The 15,971-nt window shown below is 44.0% G+C and overlaps 1 protein-coding gene across 2 annotated transcripts in view; it reads right to left on the bottom strand.

The window, feature by feature from the left end:
- Positions 1-4,667: 4,667 nt before the first annotated feature.
- The window catches only part of LOC106612575 (tyrosine-protein kinase BAZ1B), a 29,885-nt gene continuing 18,581 nt past the window's right edge, over positions 4,668-15,971 (bottom strand). Inside the window, exons 16-21 of one of the 2 annotated variants that reach the window (XM_045724466.1) lie at positions 15,799-15,945; positions 15,030-15,177; positions 14,615-14,733; positions 9,894-10,027; positions 9,263-9,369; positions 4,668-7,385 (exon numbers count right to left, since the gene is read on the bottom strand). In XM_045724466.1, coding sequence (XP_045580422.1) covers positions 6,782-7,385; positions 9,263-9,369; positions 9,894-10,027; positions 14,615-14,733; positions 15,030-15,177; positions 15,799-15,945 — 1,259 coding nt within the window. In that variant the 3' untranslated portion in view covers positions 4,668-6,781. The remainder of the gene's footprint in view (positions 7,386-9,262; positions 9,370-9,893; positions 10,028-14,614; positions 14,734-15,029; positions 15,178-15,798; positions 15,946-15,971) is intronic. The other variant, XM_014213857.2, reaches the window with a different exon arrangement.

Here is a 15,971-nt window from a genome sequence, read left to right as displayed (position 1 = left end):
AGACCAACTACACAGGAAATGTATTATTACCAGAACAAGGCAAGTCATGATGAAGTGTGACGACAGAGAAAATGAAGACAGGTATCAAACTTAGCTGCAGCTAGACCTGAAAAAAAAACATCACTAGCCATCAAAATCATCACCGACCAACCACCTCACTGTTTCCAAAGCCTACATTGGCTGGCAGTTGATTTCAGTTCTACATCGAGCTGGCATGTAATGTTCAACACGCCACAATGGAGAACCATGTTCGTCTTAACATAAAGAATAACTCTCATGCAATAACTGTTTTTTCTTTAGGTTTGGGGTGGTTGAGCATTCCTTCATTTGCGGTACAAAAAAGGTCTAGTGTGTGTGACTGACTGTGGCCTATTGGCAGCCAGCTGGTTCCTCTTAGTGCTGAGCAGTCTAATGTACAGTGATCAGCCTAAGTCAACACCCCTGGCCGGAGAACAGGCTTAATTGATGATAGGAAAAATTGGAGCCAATCTTTCTGAACTGCCTAAAGAACTGTCTCAATAGCCCCGTTTATACCTGGTTCTAACTTGCATCCTTTGTCCTGATCTTTTCCACATTGTGATTGTGCCCACAATTTTAGACAGGTGTAGACAATCAAAAGACACATTGTGATCTGATTGTTATCATGTCCATCTCCGGAGGTAGTCAGACACACATTGTGTCTGGATATGTTACAAGTGTAGACAGATCTGGACAGAGAAACCAGTAAATCATCATTATTCCAAACTCTAAAATAATTGACAGGTGGCACCATTGACTAATTACATCAATATGTGTCTTACAATAAATATTATTCTGAAAGAATAGCTGTGAAATAATTTACCCAAAGGAAGGGACCAGGAAATGTGGTCACAATGCAGACACAGTGGACGGATAACAGAAACATTTTAATATCATGTGTAGACACATTTCTGGAAATGTGGGTACAATTAGAATGTAGACTAGATCTGGACCAACGACCCATGTTAGCACCAGGTATAAACGGGGTTATTGAATTCTCTGGTTTTCTTTGCCCATGAAACACAGACGGGGAAATTAGCTGGGGGAAGAGGCAGTTTGTTGGGCTAAAGCAATGTGTCCCAAACCTCCTCAAGCATCTCTAGCCGTTCCACTTTGATCTACTTCAGTACCACCAACATATCTGATTCAACTGTTCAACTAATCATCCAGGATTAGTTGAATCACAGACCAAATAGGTGAAATGGCTGGGGGAACTTAACTCAGGATTAGTTTAACTCAGGAACTAAATCAGCAGACAAGTAAGATGAAGACTATGTTGAAGACTAGATGTGCTTGTCATGACACGCGTACTGTCATATGAGTGAAACACAGGGGAAAAGTTGTAGAACAGGAACCCTTTGACAAGTGAAGATACTAGTCTGAAAACTGTATTGAAACTACTGTCATTTGATTTCACACGTTAGACAGGCTTTCAATAGCAACATGAACTGCTATTCTAATCCTGCCAATACAACAGCTGTAACATGTAACATGGCTAAAAAGCGTCACCAAATGATCAAAGTGCCAGGATGTAACATGTAAAACCAGTAAACACCACAGCACCTCCAGGACAGGAGTGGATCACTGGAGCACTTCTCCGCTCAACCTCTCAAATAGAAAGCAAAATGGATTCAGCCAGTAAGCAGTCCAAGTCTGTCTGATCTGATATAGGCTGTTTATTATCTGTCACTTTATTCCTAGTTATATGTACATATCTACCTCGTACCCCTGCCCATCGACTCGGTACTGGTACCCTGTGTATATAGCCAAGTTATTGTTACTCATTGTGTATTAATACTTGTGTTATGTGTTTTACTTTTCTATTATTTCTCTATGTTCTTTCTCTCTGCATTGTTGGGAAGGGCCTGTAAGTAACCATTTCACTGTTAGTCTACACCTGTTGTTTACCAAGCATACGAATAAAATTGTCTATTTCCAGATCGAGTCGCAGCAGTGCATAAATCAGTGATGTAAATTCTGGGTGAGTTTGAACTAATCTGGGATGAGGGAAGGAAGGAGGGAGGATTTCAGAGGAGAGCAGACTCCCATCGGGATGATCTCCCTGTCTTTCCCCAGGAGGAATCTCAGCCTCAGAACTTCTCTATTTCTGCATGCTGGAGTTTTTTTTAACAAAGTTTTTTTATCATCAAAGGAGAGGAGGACGCACTTCTGTTGAGAAATTTGGGGTAAAGGAGTTTGGAGTAGAGGGCTGTTTCGTGAATAATGCATTAGTAATCATCTGAGCTCGCATTGAAAGGGAGAAGGGGATTTAATTGGGTGCATTGATGTTGCTGATACAGAGGTCTTGGGAGTTGGTTCTGTCAGTCGTTTTCAGGTCATTTTTGTCCCTCTGTATGGTTCTGTGGCTCAGTCTGCCTTCAGTCTGCATAGTCAGGCTGTCAGGATTTTTCTTGTCTGTTAACTTTGTTCCACAGAAAACGTTTCATCACCAGCCCTTAGATGAAGATTGGTACCCACACCACAGCCACGTGACATACAGACACAAACATACTCACACAATCCCCTGTGGATTCACCTATGAAATATGTTTGTTTGCTGCTGCCAAATGCCCTCTGCACTGAGCAAGACCTTGGACAGAAGTTGTGGGTCAATATTTGCTGGGTCAAAGGTGACGCTGCACGTGGCGAGTGTTTGCTTGACGATGGTGATATCGGCCTCGTTAAACCCGGGTATTGTTCATTAGGCACCAAACGGAAGAAAACCGACTGAAAAAGGAAAAAACTGTTCTTGACTAATAAGAAACACTAGGTTTTACTTTCTGTTGCAAAAAGTATTTTTTATTCCGTTGCGTGCCCGAATGAACATGACAAGCTGTGTAAAACTTCAGATTCCCTGATGTCTGCAGCTTGAAGCCCTGCTAGTGTGTTTCCATACTTTAGAGGTATGGTTTGCGTTACCTTTTGCCCCGATGACCTAATGAAGTCACACTTTCAGATGGAGAATATTGTTCTGACTGTACTTTATAAAAGGGGTCACGTTGACATCGTGAAGATAACGCTGACATCCATTATCAGTTTAACACCCCAACCTATTCAGTATCCCTACAGGGTAAACACCTGGTCATTAGAATGTTATGCTGAGTCTGGCTACAGCTAAATGTATTCTACAGGTAGGGCCTGGAGGGACCTAACACAGGGAAAACTCTGGACTCTATTCTAGTTATATAGCCTATAATATTAGAGCAGAAAAATGTTCCCTGCCCAGGTCACATCATGATCAACCTACCTAAAGGTAACAGAGAGCTGTAAGCTACAGGGTTTGTTTGCTCCATCCTCTCATTGCTGGAAGACGTCTGTAGAAGACACTGGGTTCAGAAATGAGCATGCTGTCTGCCTGAGCGTACACTTCTTTTCAAAGTTTCATCTTGGCTAACTTCACAAAAAAAAAAATATAATAATAAGTGTCTTCAGGTATAGTACATTCAATCTGATTTTGGTCAGTTTGGCTCTTCTGAGGAATCACAGGGCTTGTCATCATACCAAGATACTCAGAAGAGGTGTAGAGTAGACCCACACCCACACCCACGCCAGTGAGCAGACTCAAGTGTACACCGATTGGTCTGGCCTGACCAGAGTATAGTCTCTCTAGACAGACAGGTTGCCTCCTACAATGTTACCAATGTGTGGTTGCCCTAGGTCTGGGGTTTCCCGAGATTAGAGTAAATATGGCTGAAGGTATTCCATGGCTGAAACGCAGCACTGGATGAGCACAGAGGAACACTCTTACCTTTGTAAGGGAGTTTCAGATCCACTGACACATCCCAAAGGATTTAGGGAGGTTGGACAACCCATCTTGAATATAAACAGAAGCCATGATGAGCCATACCAGATACACAACACTTGAAGCATATCAACAGTGGTCTTTATACGCACTGGGACAGAGGTCAAATAATGTGTACTGGCTGTACACTCAAACAATTTGGATATAGTATAAATGAGTACAAAATGACCTTTTATGTCTGGATAATTCCCTGTATGGTTAACCATTCTTGAGTCTCCAACTAGAAACTGAGGAGCTGTCACTTCCTTAACTACTTCATAGCAGCCCCTCTTCCCCACCATCCCCTCCCTGCCGCAGGCCCTCTCCCTCCATGCAGCAGTGGAAAGTCTGGAGTCTGTGTGCCTCGCAAGTGACTAGGGATAATTACCTGGTGCCACCGGAGGTCCAAGAACAACACAAGTGTCTGTAATTAAAATAACGGCATGCTTCGCCGTGTGAGAGAGTGCAGGCCCAATGAGATCGGACCAGAGACCGACAGCAGACAGACTGCTGAAGCCCCCACGTCAGTGTTCCAGACGTCACGACAAGGCAACGAAACCCTACAAACTCGAGACAGAGTTTCACTTGACTCCACAAAAGCTTCCTTAATAGGACAATCTTTCAGGCAAAGTTGTCCCCCCTCAGATGACTGGAAGCAGTTTTAATTCCCCAAGGCATCTTCAAACTAATTTCTCCACTAAGCATACATGTACTGGGTTGTAACCATCTTTTACAATGCATAGGACCTTTATCAAAATGTACATTTCAGTCATTAAGCAGACAACTTAGAATCAGTGCATTCAACCAAGGAAGGTAAACCAACCATAAAGAATAAAGACGACTGAAATAAGCAAGACACTAGAAAGCGATACCATTGTATGATGTTTTATTAAAAAGTAAAGAAAACATACGTCAGCCTGCGGTCCCATGGCTAACTCCTCTCCACTGGCAATTCTCTATCAGGTTTACCATTGGCAGTGATGGCTGGGGGAATACTATTAACCTCAAAACAAAGCAAAGGGGAGATCTAAACTTCGAACCCATATCCTTAAAAATAAAAAGGGGGGGGGGGGGAAGAGAGATTCTTTACATGTGAGTCCCACACCTGTCCAACCAATCCCGACCCCAGTTGCAACTATAAATATTTTTTTTTAAAGTGTAAAATACGTTTTTAGTTCCTCCGGAAAGAAAGAAAGTATTTACAACAGGAATTTTACTGAGGAGGGCAGTCACTTTTGCAATTCTTTAGATCTGCTCTTCCACCTAAATATTCAATGTAATTGAACAGCCAACAATTACATTTCAATCATCTCAGGTACAGGATTTGAGTAGTACAAAAAAAAAAAAAAACTCAAAGCACTTTTTAAACTGCCCAAATGATAACCAAATTAAAATCAGATCGTAGGCTTGACGATTCAATGACAGTAGTGTTAGAAAAGCACTAACATACTGCATAGAACTTCACATACAGGACAGGTCATAATCAAGACATCTGCATTGTATGACTACCTAACCTGTGTTTGTAAATATCTACCCCAACAACCCATCTGAGAATTACTCCAAGGACCTTAGCGCTCTCCAAGGTTCGATAACGGTACACACTAGTGAGAGGGAAGGGATGTTTTAACACCTGCTCCACAGTAGGACGTGCATGAGGTTGTTTAAAGAAAGGATATGAACAAGACAAGAGGTTCTCAAGAGACCATGACTTGCACTATGCTGGTTAAAAGTGCAGGAGTATAGCACCACCTGGTGCTAATGAATGGAAACATACACAATAAGTAGTTTGAAGCAATGGCAATAACCTGAAGGATTTGAACCGAACAACCCGGCTCATGGTCCACGAACCCTCCTCCACACACAGATCGCCTACATCGGACTAGAACCTAACCAGACCTTGTATTGATGACATGGCATGAAGATGACCGCTGACAAATCTTTGAGGAAGGAAGTGGTTATCGCTCACAAGTATTTCATACACTTCCTTTGAATCAAATTCGGCCAAAATGTGCAACAAAATAAATCATGAAAATCCCATTTTCAAGTCAACAAACACATTTCCATGCATTTAGACCATGGCTATGCTTGGATTTGTGGTTTAAACACTGGTTTAAAATAATAAATGCCTATAAAGTCAATGAGACAGTAGAGCCCTACCACAGTAGGTATATGAAAACAAAAGGCAGCCCTAGCTTTACAGGGAGAGAACTACAGGGCGGAGTTTAAGGGGAATCATCTCCTGAACTTGGAGGACATTCTGGAGGTGAAAGGTCGGGCAACGCGGTGGACCAGGAATGAGACACTGCAGATAAACATGTGTTGCTGCAAAGAAAGAGGGGGTTAAAATGTACCGTTGTTTTTACAATAGGTCTTTTCATTGTCAACATAGGAAACTGAATTGCATATGTAAAAACCTGGATTATCTGTATGGTTCAATTGCTTAGGCAGAATGATGGCTAGGCAGTTGGTGTGTAGCCTGAAGGAAGAATTGAGACATACACCAAGGGCGTTGGTGCCCTCGCACGGCTGGGTTGCCCAAAGGCCAGTGTTTAGTCACGTCAAAAAGCAAAAGCAGAGAATGATGACTGTACATCGACATAAATTACTTATTTCCTGGACAACGGTTAACAGCCCATCCCTCACAGCCCAAGCCACACAGAAGCTAAATTACAACTTTAAACCTGGGAGGATGACCAGAATGTAAGGTCTGGGGGGGATAAATTAAAATTCTCAAAGAGCTCTGACAAATCCTCTCGTCTTAGATGTAAATGTCTGTTTGAAAAAAAGTCACCAAATATTAAATCGCATTACAAATATAAATCAGTTTCTTTTTTTACTCAAAAATATTAACATAAAACCAAAAACACAAAAAACTCCATCTGAGAAGTTGAGTCCCATTTCCTCAGAATTGGGAGGGGTGTTCCGTTTTCATTTTAGGGGCAGAAATTTGAAAAGACAAACACAAGAAGCACCCTGGCCTTCATTATGAACGTTTTTGCCGCTTGGAATGTCGGTGGCTGGCCCCGTTCTCCTCGTCACTATCCCCACCATCACCCCCCCGCTGCCGAGTTCTCCGGTTGTCGCCCTCCTCGCCGTCACTCTCTTGCTCTCGGTAGTCTCTCCGGCTGGACGTGGCCGTCGCCCGCTTGCTCTTCCTCTTCACGCTGCCCTCTTCCTCGCTCTCCTCCTCTTCCTTTCTCCTCTGCTCCACCACTGCTTTCCTGGGCCGACCCACCTTGCCTTTCCCATTCTGCATCTTCCGAACCTTGGGCGTCTCCTCTTCCTCCTCGTCCTGAGGGGTCCGACTGACTCTCTTCCGCTGGCGCCGGCGCAGGTAGCCGAGGCCGGGCAGCAGCTTGTGGAGCAGCTGGGTGAAGCTCTGCTCCGTCTTGGCCATGCAGGAGAGCACCGAGCTGCCCGTCTGGTTGTACTCCTCGGCGTTGGAGAACACCAGCTTGACGTCCTCCAGGAAGTCCTGGGCGTGGCGGTACTGGCCCTTGCTGAACTTGGCCTGCATGGTCTGGAAGTCCATGGGGCTGGAGATGATGTCAAAGTAGTCCTCCGCCTCCTCTACTGACACCGGCTCTCTGGAGCGAGGAGAGAAGACGGGGAGATTAGGGGTCAGGTCTACTATCTCAGATCTAAATATCTTGTTACTATTTCCATGGAATTCACATGGACACCTACACTGAACATACATCTAATTAACTGTCTGATATCTACATAGTTAGTGTCAATGTATGTTGTTACATTGAGATAGGAGTATACAGTGGGGGAAAAAAGTATTTGATCCCCTGCTGATTTTGTACGTTTGCCCACTGAAAGAAAGTCTATCATTTTAATGGTAGGTTTATTTGAACAGTGAGAGACAGAATAACAACAAAGAAATCCAGAAAAACACATGTCAAAAATGTTATAAATTGATTTGCATTTTAACGAGGGAAATAAGTATTTGACCCCTCTGCAAAACATGACTTAGTACTTGGTGGCAAAACCCTTGTTGGCAATCAGAGGTCAGACGTTTCTTGTAGTTGGCCACCAGGTTTGCACACATCTCAGGAGGGATTTTGTCCCACTCCTCTTTGCAGATCTTCTCCAAGTCATTAAGGTTGAGGCTGACGTTTGGCAACTCGAACCTTCAGCTCCCTCCACAGATTTTCTATGGGATTAAGGTCTGGAGACTGGCTAGGCCACTCCAGGACCTTAATGTGCTTCTTCTTGAGCCACTCCTTTGTTGCCTTGGCGGTGTGTTTTGGGTCATTGTCATGCTGGAATACCCATCCACGACCCATTTTCAATGCCCTGGCTGAGGGAAGGAGGTTCTCACCCAAGCTTTGATGGTACATGGCCCCGTCCATCGTCCCTTTGATACGGTGAAGTTGTCCTGTCCCCTTAGCAGAAAAACACCCCTAAAGCATAATATTTCCACCTCCATGTTTGACGGTGGGGATGGTGTTCTTAGGGTCATAGGCAGCATTCCTCCTCCTCCAAACACGGCGAGTTGAGTTGATGCCAGAGCTCCATTTTGGTCTCGTCTGACCACAACACTTTCACACAGTTGTCCTCTGAATCATTCAGATGTTCATTGGCAAACTTCAGACGGGCATGTATATGTATTCTTGAGCAGGGAGACCTTGCGGTTGCTGCAGGATTTCAGTCCTTCACGGCGTAGTGTGTTACAAATTGTTTTCTTGGTGACTATGGTCCCAGCTGCCTTGAGATCATTAACAAGATCCTCCCGTGTAGTTCTGGGCTGATTCCTCACCGTTCTCATGATCATTGCAACCCCACGAGGTGAGATCTTGCATGGAGCCCCAGGCCGAGGGATATTGACAGTTCTTTTGTGTTTCTTCCATTTGCGAATAATCGCACCAAATGTTGTCACCTTCTCACCAAGCTGCTTGGCGATGGTCTTGTAGCCCATTCCAGCCTTGTGTAGGTCTACAATCTTGTCCTTGACATCCTTGGAGAGCTCTTTGGTCTTGGCCATGGTGGAGAGTTTGGAATCTGATTGATTGATTGCTTCTGTGGACAGGTGTCTTTTTTACAGGTAACAAGCTGCGGTTAGGAGCACTCCCTTTAAGAGTGTGCTCCTAATCTCAGCTCGTTACCTGTATAAAAGACACCTGGGAGCCAGAAATATTTCGTATTGAGAGGGGGTCAAATACTTATTTCCCTCATTAAAATGCAAATCAATTCATAACATTTTTGACATGCGGTTTTCTGGATATTTTTGTTGTTATTCTGTCTCTCACTGTTCAAATAAACCTACCATTAAAATTATAGACTGATCCTTTCTTTATCAGTACAAAATCAGCAGGGGATCAAATACTCCCCCACAAGTCCAAAGTTAGTTGTGCTAGTCAAGCCATATTTGAAACACTTTCAGGAGGCATTTCCCAGCTTCACAAATGTTTAACTGCATGCCAGTCTAACTAACAGAATAGTAGTGCATCAGTCTCACCTGAATGGCCAGCTGTAGCGGAATTTGACCAGTTTCTGCAGGATTTCCTCGCTCCTCTCCAGCTCCAGGGCCTGACGACGCATACCCGCCTTTGAGCTCTGACGCACCTGCAGCAAACCAAACACACCATATTAGTGTTGGCAAGGGGTCAAGTTATTTTGCCAGCACATGAGTCACCAAAGTCCATTTTTTTTGGCACTTTTTTCTTTACTCCTTTCTCTTCCCAATTTCGTGGTAGCCAAATTGGTAGTTACAGTCCTGACCGTCGCCTCTCCCGAGTCTGTATGGGAGTTGCAGCGATGGGACGAGAGCCATGCGTCCTCCGAAACACGACCCTGCCAAGCCGCACTGCTCACTTAAACCCGGAAGCCAGCCGCACCAATGTGTCGGAGGAAACACCGTACAACTGGCGACCAAAGTCAGCGTGCATGCGGCCGGCCCACCACAAGGAGTCGCTAGAGAACGATGGGACAAGGACATCCCAGCCGGCCAAACCTTCCCCTAAACCGGACGATGCGACACAGCCTGGGATCGAACCTGGGTCTGTATTAACGCCTTAGACCGCTGCACCACTCGGGAGGCCAGACTAAAGTCTTTCTAACCATGAGCCATAGGGTGTGTGTGTTCTCACCAGCTCGTCGATGTCTGCAGGACTGCTAGGGGCGGCCCTCTGTTTGCTGGGTTTACTGTGGGGAGAGTGCTTCTTAGACGCCTTACTGGACGCCTTCAATGCTTTAGAGTGCTTCGTCTTCTTCCTTGATCTCACTGGGAAGCAGAAGAGTCCAGTTAAATATACACACAGACACACACACACATATCAGAAAAACATTTCAAATCAGCCCTATTTGTTGTACCTGTGTGAACTGTAAGAATAAGGATGAAGTTATAAATCACAAGTAAAATGCTAAAACATTCAGATTATTTAAAATCTTTCAATAGACATCCTAAAACAGATCTCTGGTCGACTAGGCTCATCAACAAGCCCAACTTCTCAGAGGGAGGGAGCGATGTGAAGTCAAGAGACATCACATACATACATACATACATACATACATACATACATACATACATACATGGTCTCTATTCTGCAAAAAAAATAAAGGGAACACTAAAATAACACATCCTAGATCTGAATGAATAAAATAATCTTATTAAATACTTTTTTCTTTACATAGTTGGATGTGCTGACAACAAAAATCACACAAAAATAAATCAATGGAAATCCAATTTATCAACCCATGGAGATCTGGATTTGGAGTCGCACTCAAAATTAAAGTGGAAAACCACACTACAGGCTGATCCAACTTTGATGTAATGTCCTTAAAACAAGTCAAAATGAGGCTCAGTAGTGTGTGTGGCCTCCACGTGCCTGTATGACCTCCCTACAACGCCTGGGCATGCTCCTGATGAGGTGGCGGATGGTCTCCTGAGGGATCTCCTCCCAGACCTGGACTAAAGCATCCGCCCAACTCCTGGACAGTCTGTGGTGCAACGTGGCGTTGGTGGATGGAGCGAGACATGATGTCCCAGATGTGCTCAATTGGATTCAGGTCTGGGGAACGGGCGGGCCAGTCCATAGCATCAATGCCTTCCTCTTGCAGGAACTGCTGACACACTCCAGCCACATGAGGTCTAGCATTGTCTTGCATTAGGAGGAACCCAGGGCCAACCGCACCAGCATATGGTCTCACAAGGGGTCTGAGGATCTCATCTCGGTACCTACTGGCAGTCAGGCTACCTCTGGTGAGCACATGGAGGGCTGTGCGGCCCCCCAAAGAAATGCCACCCCACACCATGACTGACCCACCGCCAAACCGGTCATGCTGGAGGATGTTGCAGGCAGCAGAACGTTCTCCACGGCGTCTCCAGACTCTGTCATGTCTGTCACATGTATCAGTGTGAACCTGCTTTCATCTGTGAAGAGCACAGGGCGCCAGTGGCGAATTTGCCAATCTTGGTGTTCTCTGGCAAATGCCAAACTTCCTGCTGTAAGCACATCCTCCACCTGTGGACGTCGGGCCCTCATACCACCCTCATGGAGTCTGTTTCTGACCGTTTGAGCAGACACATGCACATTTGTGGCCTGCTGGAGGTCATTTTGCAGGGCTCTGGCAGTGCTCCTCCTGCTCCTCCTTGCAAAGGCGGAGGTAGCGGTCCTGCTGCTGGGTTGTTGCCCTCCTACGGCCTCCTCCACGTCTCCTGATGTACTGGCCTGTCTCCTGGTAGCGCCTCCATGCTCTGGACACTACGCTGACAGACACAGCAAACCTTCTTGCCACAGCTCGCATTGATGTGCCATCCTGGATGAGCTGCACTACCTGAGCCACTTGTGTGGGTTGTAGACTCCGTCTCATGCTACCACTAGAGTGAAAGCACCACCAGCATTCAAAAGTGACCAAAACATCAGCCAGGAAGCATAGGAACTGAGAAGTGGTCTGTGGTCACCACCACAGAACCACTCCTTTATTGGGGGTGTCTTGCTAATTGCCTATAATTTCCACCTGTTGTCTATTCCATTTGCACAACAGCATGTGAAATGTATTGTCAATCAGTGTTGCTTCCTAAGTGGACAGTTTGATTTCACAGAAGTGTGATTGACTTGGAGTTACATTGTGTTGTTTAAGTGTTCCCTTTATTTTCTTGAGCAGTGTATATAATAAATAATGTAAAAATTCAATGTAAAAAATATATTTTTTTCTTTTATTTTATTTTAAATAATAATAATAATAATAATAATAATTCGACCTGCTACGGCAGCACTATAACCACCGGTCTTCCAAACCCAATTGTGTGTGGTTATCTTACGTGCAAGCCTAAACTCACAGAGGATCACTCTGCCACATACCGTCAGCCAAGCCGGGGGTGAAAAGCCCACCAGATCAAAAAGGGGGGACGACACTCAGACAATGAAGAGGGGAGAGAATGAGCTCAGAATACTGCACCACATTCCTGTCATTCCCATCTTTCTCTGTATCCGTGAAATGGAAACGCGTACATTGTTCGGGCTGTTCAGTTCTCTCTGGTCAGGATAGGAGAATGTCTGGGCCCTAGTATCTATGTAAAACCCCTGCTACACTACAGGCCCTTCCCACTCAGGCCCTTTAACTTGTCCACTCAGAAACATTCCCTGTCTTCTTGGTAAGCGACTCCAGTGAAGATTTAGCCTTGTGTTTTAGGTTAATTAATCTCCCAGTGTCTGGTGGAAAGCAGACTGACCCAGGTTTACCTCTTGGATTTTGCCTGTGATTAACTACATTATGTTTTTTTAAATGTTTTATCCTGAAAAACCCCAATCCTTAACAATTACAAGCATACCCATTACATGATGCAGCTACCAATATGCGCAAAAATATAAAGTGGTACTCAGTAATGTGTTATATTGGATTTGCCCCAAACATAACACTTTGTATTCAGGACAAAAAGTTAATTGTTTTGCCATTTTTTGAAGTATTACTGCCTTGTTGCAAACAGGAAGCATGTTTTGGAATATTTGTATTCTGTACGGGCATCCTTCTTTTCACTCTGTCAATTAGGTTAGTATTACTGAGTAAATACAATGTTGATACATCCTCAGTTTCTGCTATCGCAGCCATTAAACTCGAACTGTTTGAAAGTCACCATTGGCCTCATGGTGAAATCCCTGAGCGGGTTCCTTCCTCTCCGGCAACGGAGTTGGGAAGGACACCTGTATCTTTGTGGTAACTGGGTGTATTGGTACACCATCCAAAGTGTGATTAATAACTTCACCATCCTCAAAGGGATATTCAATGTCTACCTTTTTTTTTTTTTGTTTTTTTTTAACCGACCTTCCAATAGGTGCCCTACTTTGAAAGGCATCGGAAACTCTCCCTGGCCTTTGTGGTTGAAATTCACTGCTTGACATCACAGATAATTGTGTGTGGAGTACAGAGATGCTTTCATAAGAAAAAACCTCTTAAACACTATTATTGAACACAGAGTGAGTCCATGCAACTTAAGTGATTTAACACATTTTTTACTCCTGGACGTATTTAGGCTTGCCCTAACAAAGGGCTGAACACTCAAGGCATTTCAGCTTTTCATTTGTAAAAATGTCTAAAAACATAATTCCACTTTGACATTATAGGGTATTGAGTGTAGGCCAGTGACACATTTAAATGTAATCAATTTTACATTCAGGCTGCAACCACAAAATGGAAGAAGGGGTGGGAATACTTTCTGAAGGCACTGTACATCTGTAAGGTCCCTCGGTCAAGTACTGAATTTCAAGCACAGATTCAACTCATGAAAACTGGCAGTGATTGGTAAATGGTTAACAATAACAAACCAGACTTGACCATGCTTAAAGAGCTATTTTGAAGTTAATAATTATGCACTGGATTGTATATTAAGCCACCTAGACACATCAAAGATACAGTCGTCCTTCTGAGCTGCAGGACAGGAAGAAAACTGCTCAGGGATGTTAACCATGAGGCAGTAGGTGATTTTAAAACAGCGGTGGCTGAGATGGGAGAAAACTGAGGATGGATCAACAACATTGTAGTGATTGCATTTCTAATATATTGTTTTTATTTTTGCATTTAATTTTGTATTATTTACTACCATTTTTAATATTATTTGTTGTTATAATTTATCATTTTATTACAATGTATATTGTATACATTGTTGCTTTGGCAATATTGACACAATTTTCATGCCAATAAAGCAGCTTGAATTTGACTCCGAAATAATGACCTAAATGACAGAGTGAAAAGAAGAATTCAAATATACATAATACAAATATTCCAAAACATGCATCCTTTATTATCACACCAAAGGAATGAAAAGCCTCACGGTTGGGGCAAATCCAACACGTCACTAAGTAATTGCCTCATTTTCAAGCATGGTGTTAGTTGCATCATGGTATGCTTGATATCTGAAAAGACTGGGGAGTTTTTCAGGATAAAAAGAAATGGGATGAGCTAAGACCAGGCAAATCCTAGAGGAAAACCTTCAGTCTGCTTTCCACCAGACAGTGGGAGACAAATTCACCTTTCAGCAGGACAATAACCTACAACACAAGGTCAAATCTACACTGGAGTTGCTTACCAAGAAGACAGTGAATGTTCCTTAGTAGCCAAGTTACAGTTTTGACTTAAATCTACTTGAAAATCTATTGGCAAGACTCACACTAAAAAAAATCCAAGAAGGTGAATACTTATGATGGGCATTGTACATCTGTAAGGTCCCTCGGCCAAGTATTGAATTTCAAGCACAGATTCAACTTCAACTAGGCTGGAACAAAACCCTGCACACATCGGCCACTGTGCTCGTCAGTACTGTTACATTGGGTTATGGTAAGTAAGGGTCCCTACTGGGGTCAATAATACTCACAGCTGTGGCCCACAGCCTTGTAATCATTATCCTCCTTGTCCTCTTCATCAGAGTCCTCGGATTCAGACTCCTCTTCGTCCTCAGAATCCTCCTCTTCCTCAGTGTCCTCATTGTAGTTTCTGGAACAATAAGTAGCCATCAGCATTCTGTTAAAGAGCGTTCATCCAATAGCAAAACAGGCTTTTCTTTACACGCCGTACATTTGGAAGAACACTTGAAACTAGGGGCTTATTTGGGGGCTCATCAGTGGAGTCAAAATAATAAAACACTAGAGTATTTTCCAAGTGGCTTCTACAGTACCACCTTTAGATTGAAACAGCTTAATTGTCATGTTTGACAAAGAAGCAGAAAGTTTAGACACAGCTAAGTCTTTAATCCTCCAGTGAGGTGTTGTGTGTTATCGTGTGAACCCTACCTTCCGCGGGAGCAGCGTCTTTGCACGGCGGGCTGGCAGGCGGGACACAGCCACTCCCCCTGGGGGATGCGGTAGAGGGCGGGGCGCAGACAGAACAGGTGGAAGGCCTTGTTGCACTCGTCACACAGGATGAGCTTGTCATCCTCACCTGAAGGAAGGATGGAGAGAGAGAAAATCATCATCATCGCAGACAAATAGTTAAGGCCTACACTGTCATTAACTCTATACATACATATTTAATTGTCTAAAGTCACTAAGACCAGCAAAAGTTATTCATGTAAAATATTAAATAAGGAGAAGCCTCTCTGTATGGAGTGTGTGTAGTCCGCGCTGCATCCCTCACAGCCCAGGACCCACACCTACAAGGAGTAGGGGATGATACAGGATGGGCCAAGGAGCTGCCATCACACATCCAAGTACATTTAGCTAGGGCCCAACTTACAATGAGACAGTTGGTTAAACCCCCAGCAATAAGGGCACACCCATTAGCTCTACCAAAACAAGGATTCATCATAATCATTTATAACCTATATGTCTCTCATTCCCAAATATTTGTAGTTCAAGATAAGGTTACAAGCCATGGCTGACCTGAAATCACTGGGTAGGTTTCCACTACACCATCTCCACTAATGTCAGATCAGCAACATGGATAGGAGGGAGCAGTGTGTTGTCACACAGGGCCTTGAGTATTGTACTTCTACTTATAGTAATAATATTACCTCAATACTTATACAGGACCTTATACTGTAGTATCTTACTGCTAGTTCACCTGTAGTGTGGCTGTGTGGCAGCATGTGGTACACCTGCACCTGTCTGACACTACTCTGTCCCTGCTCTGGGCTCATCCACCTGCCCTGCCTGGGACTGGGGCTAACCATGTCCCGTAGCATGAGGACAGGAGGCCTCAGCCCTGTCCCTGGAGAGAGTACAGGCTGTTATTGG

Source organism: Salmo salar, chromosome ssa09 (assembly GCF_905237065.1).
Source record: "Salmo salar chromosome ssa09, Ssal_v3.1, whole genome shotgun sequence".
Lineage (NCBI taxonomy): Eukaryota > Metazoa > Chordata > Actinopteri > Salmoniformes > Salmonidae > Salmo > Salmo salar.
Note: the sequence above shows the minus strand (reverse complement) of the source record. Positions and strands in the feature narration are given on the sequence as shown.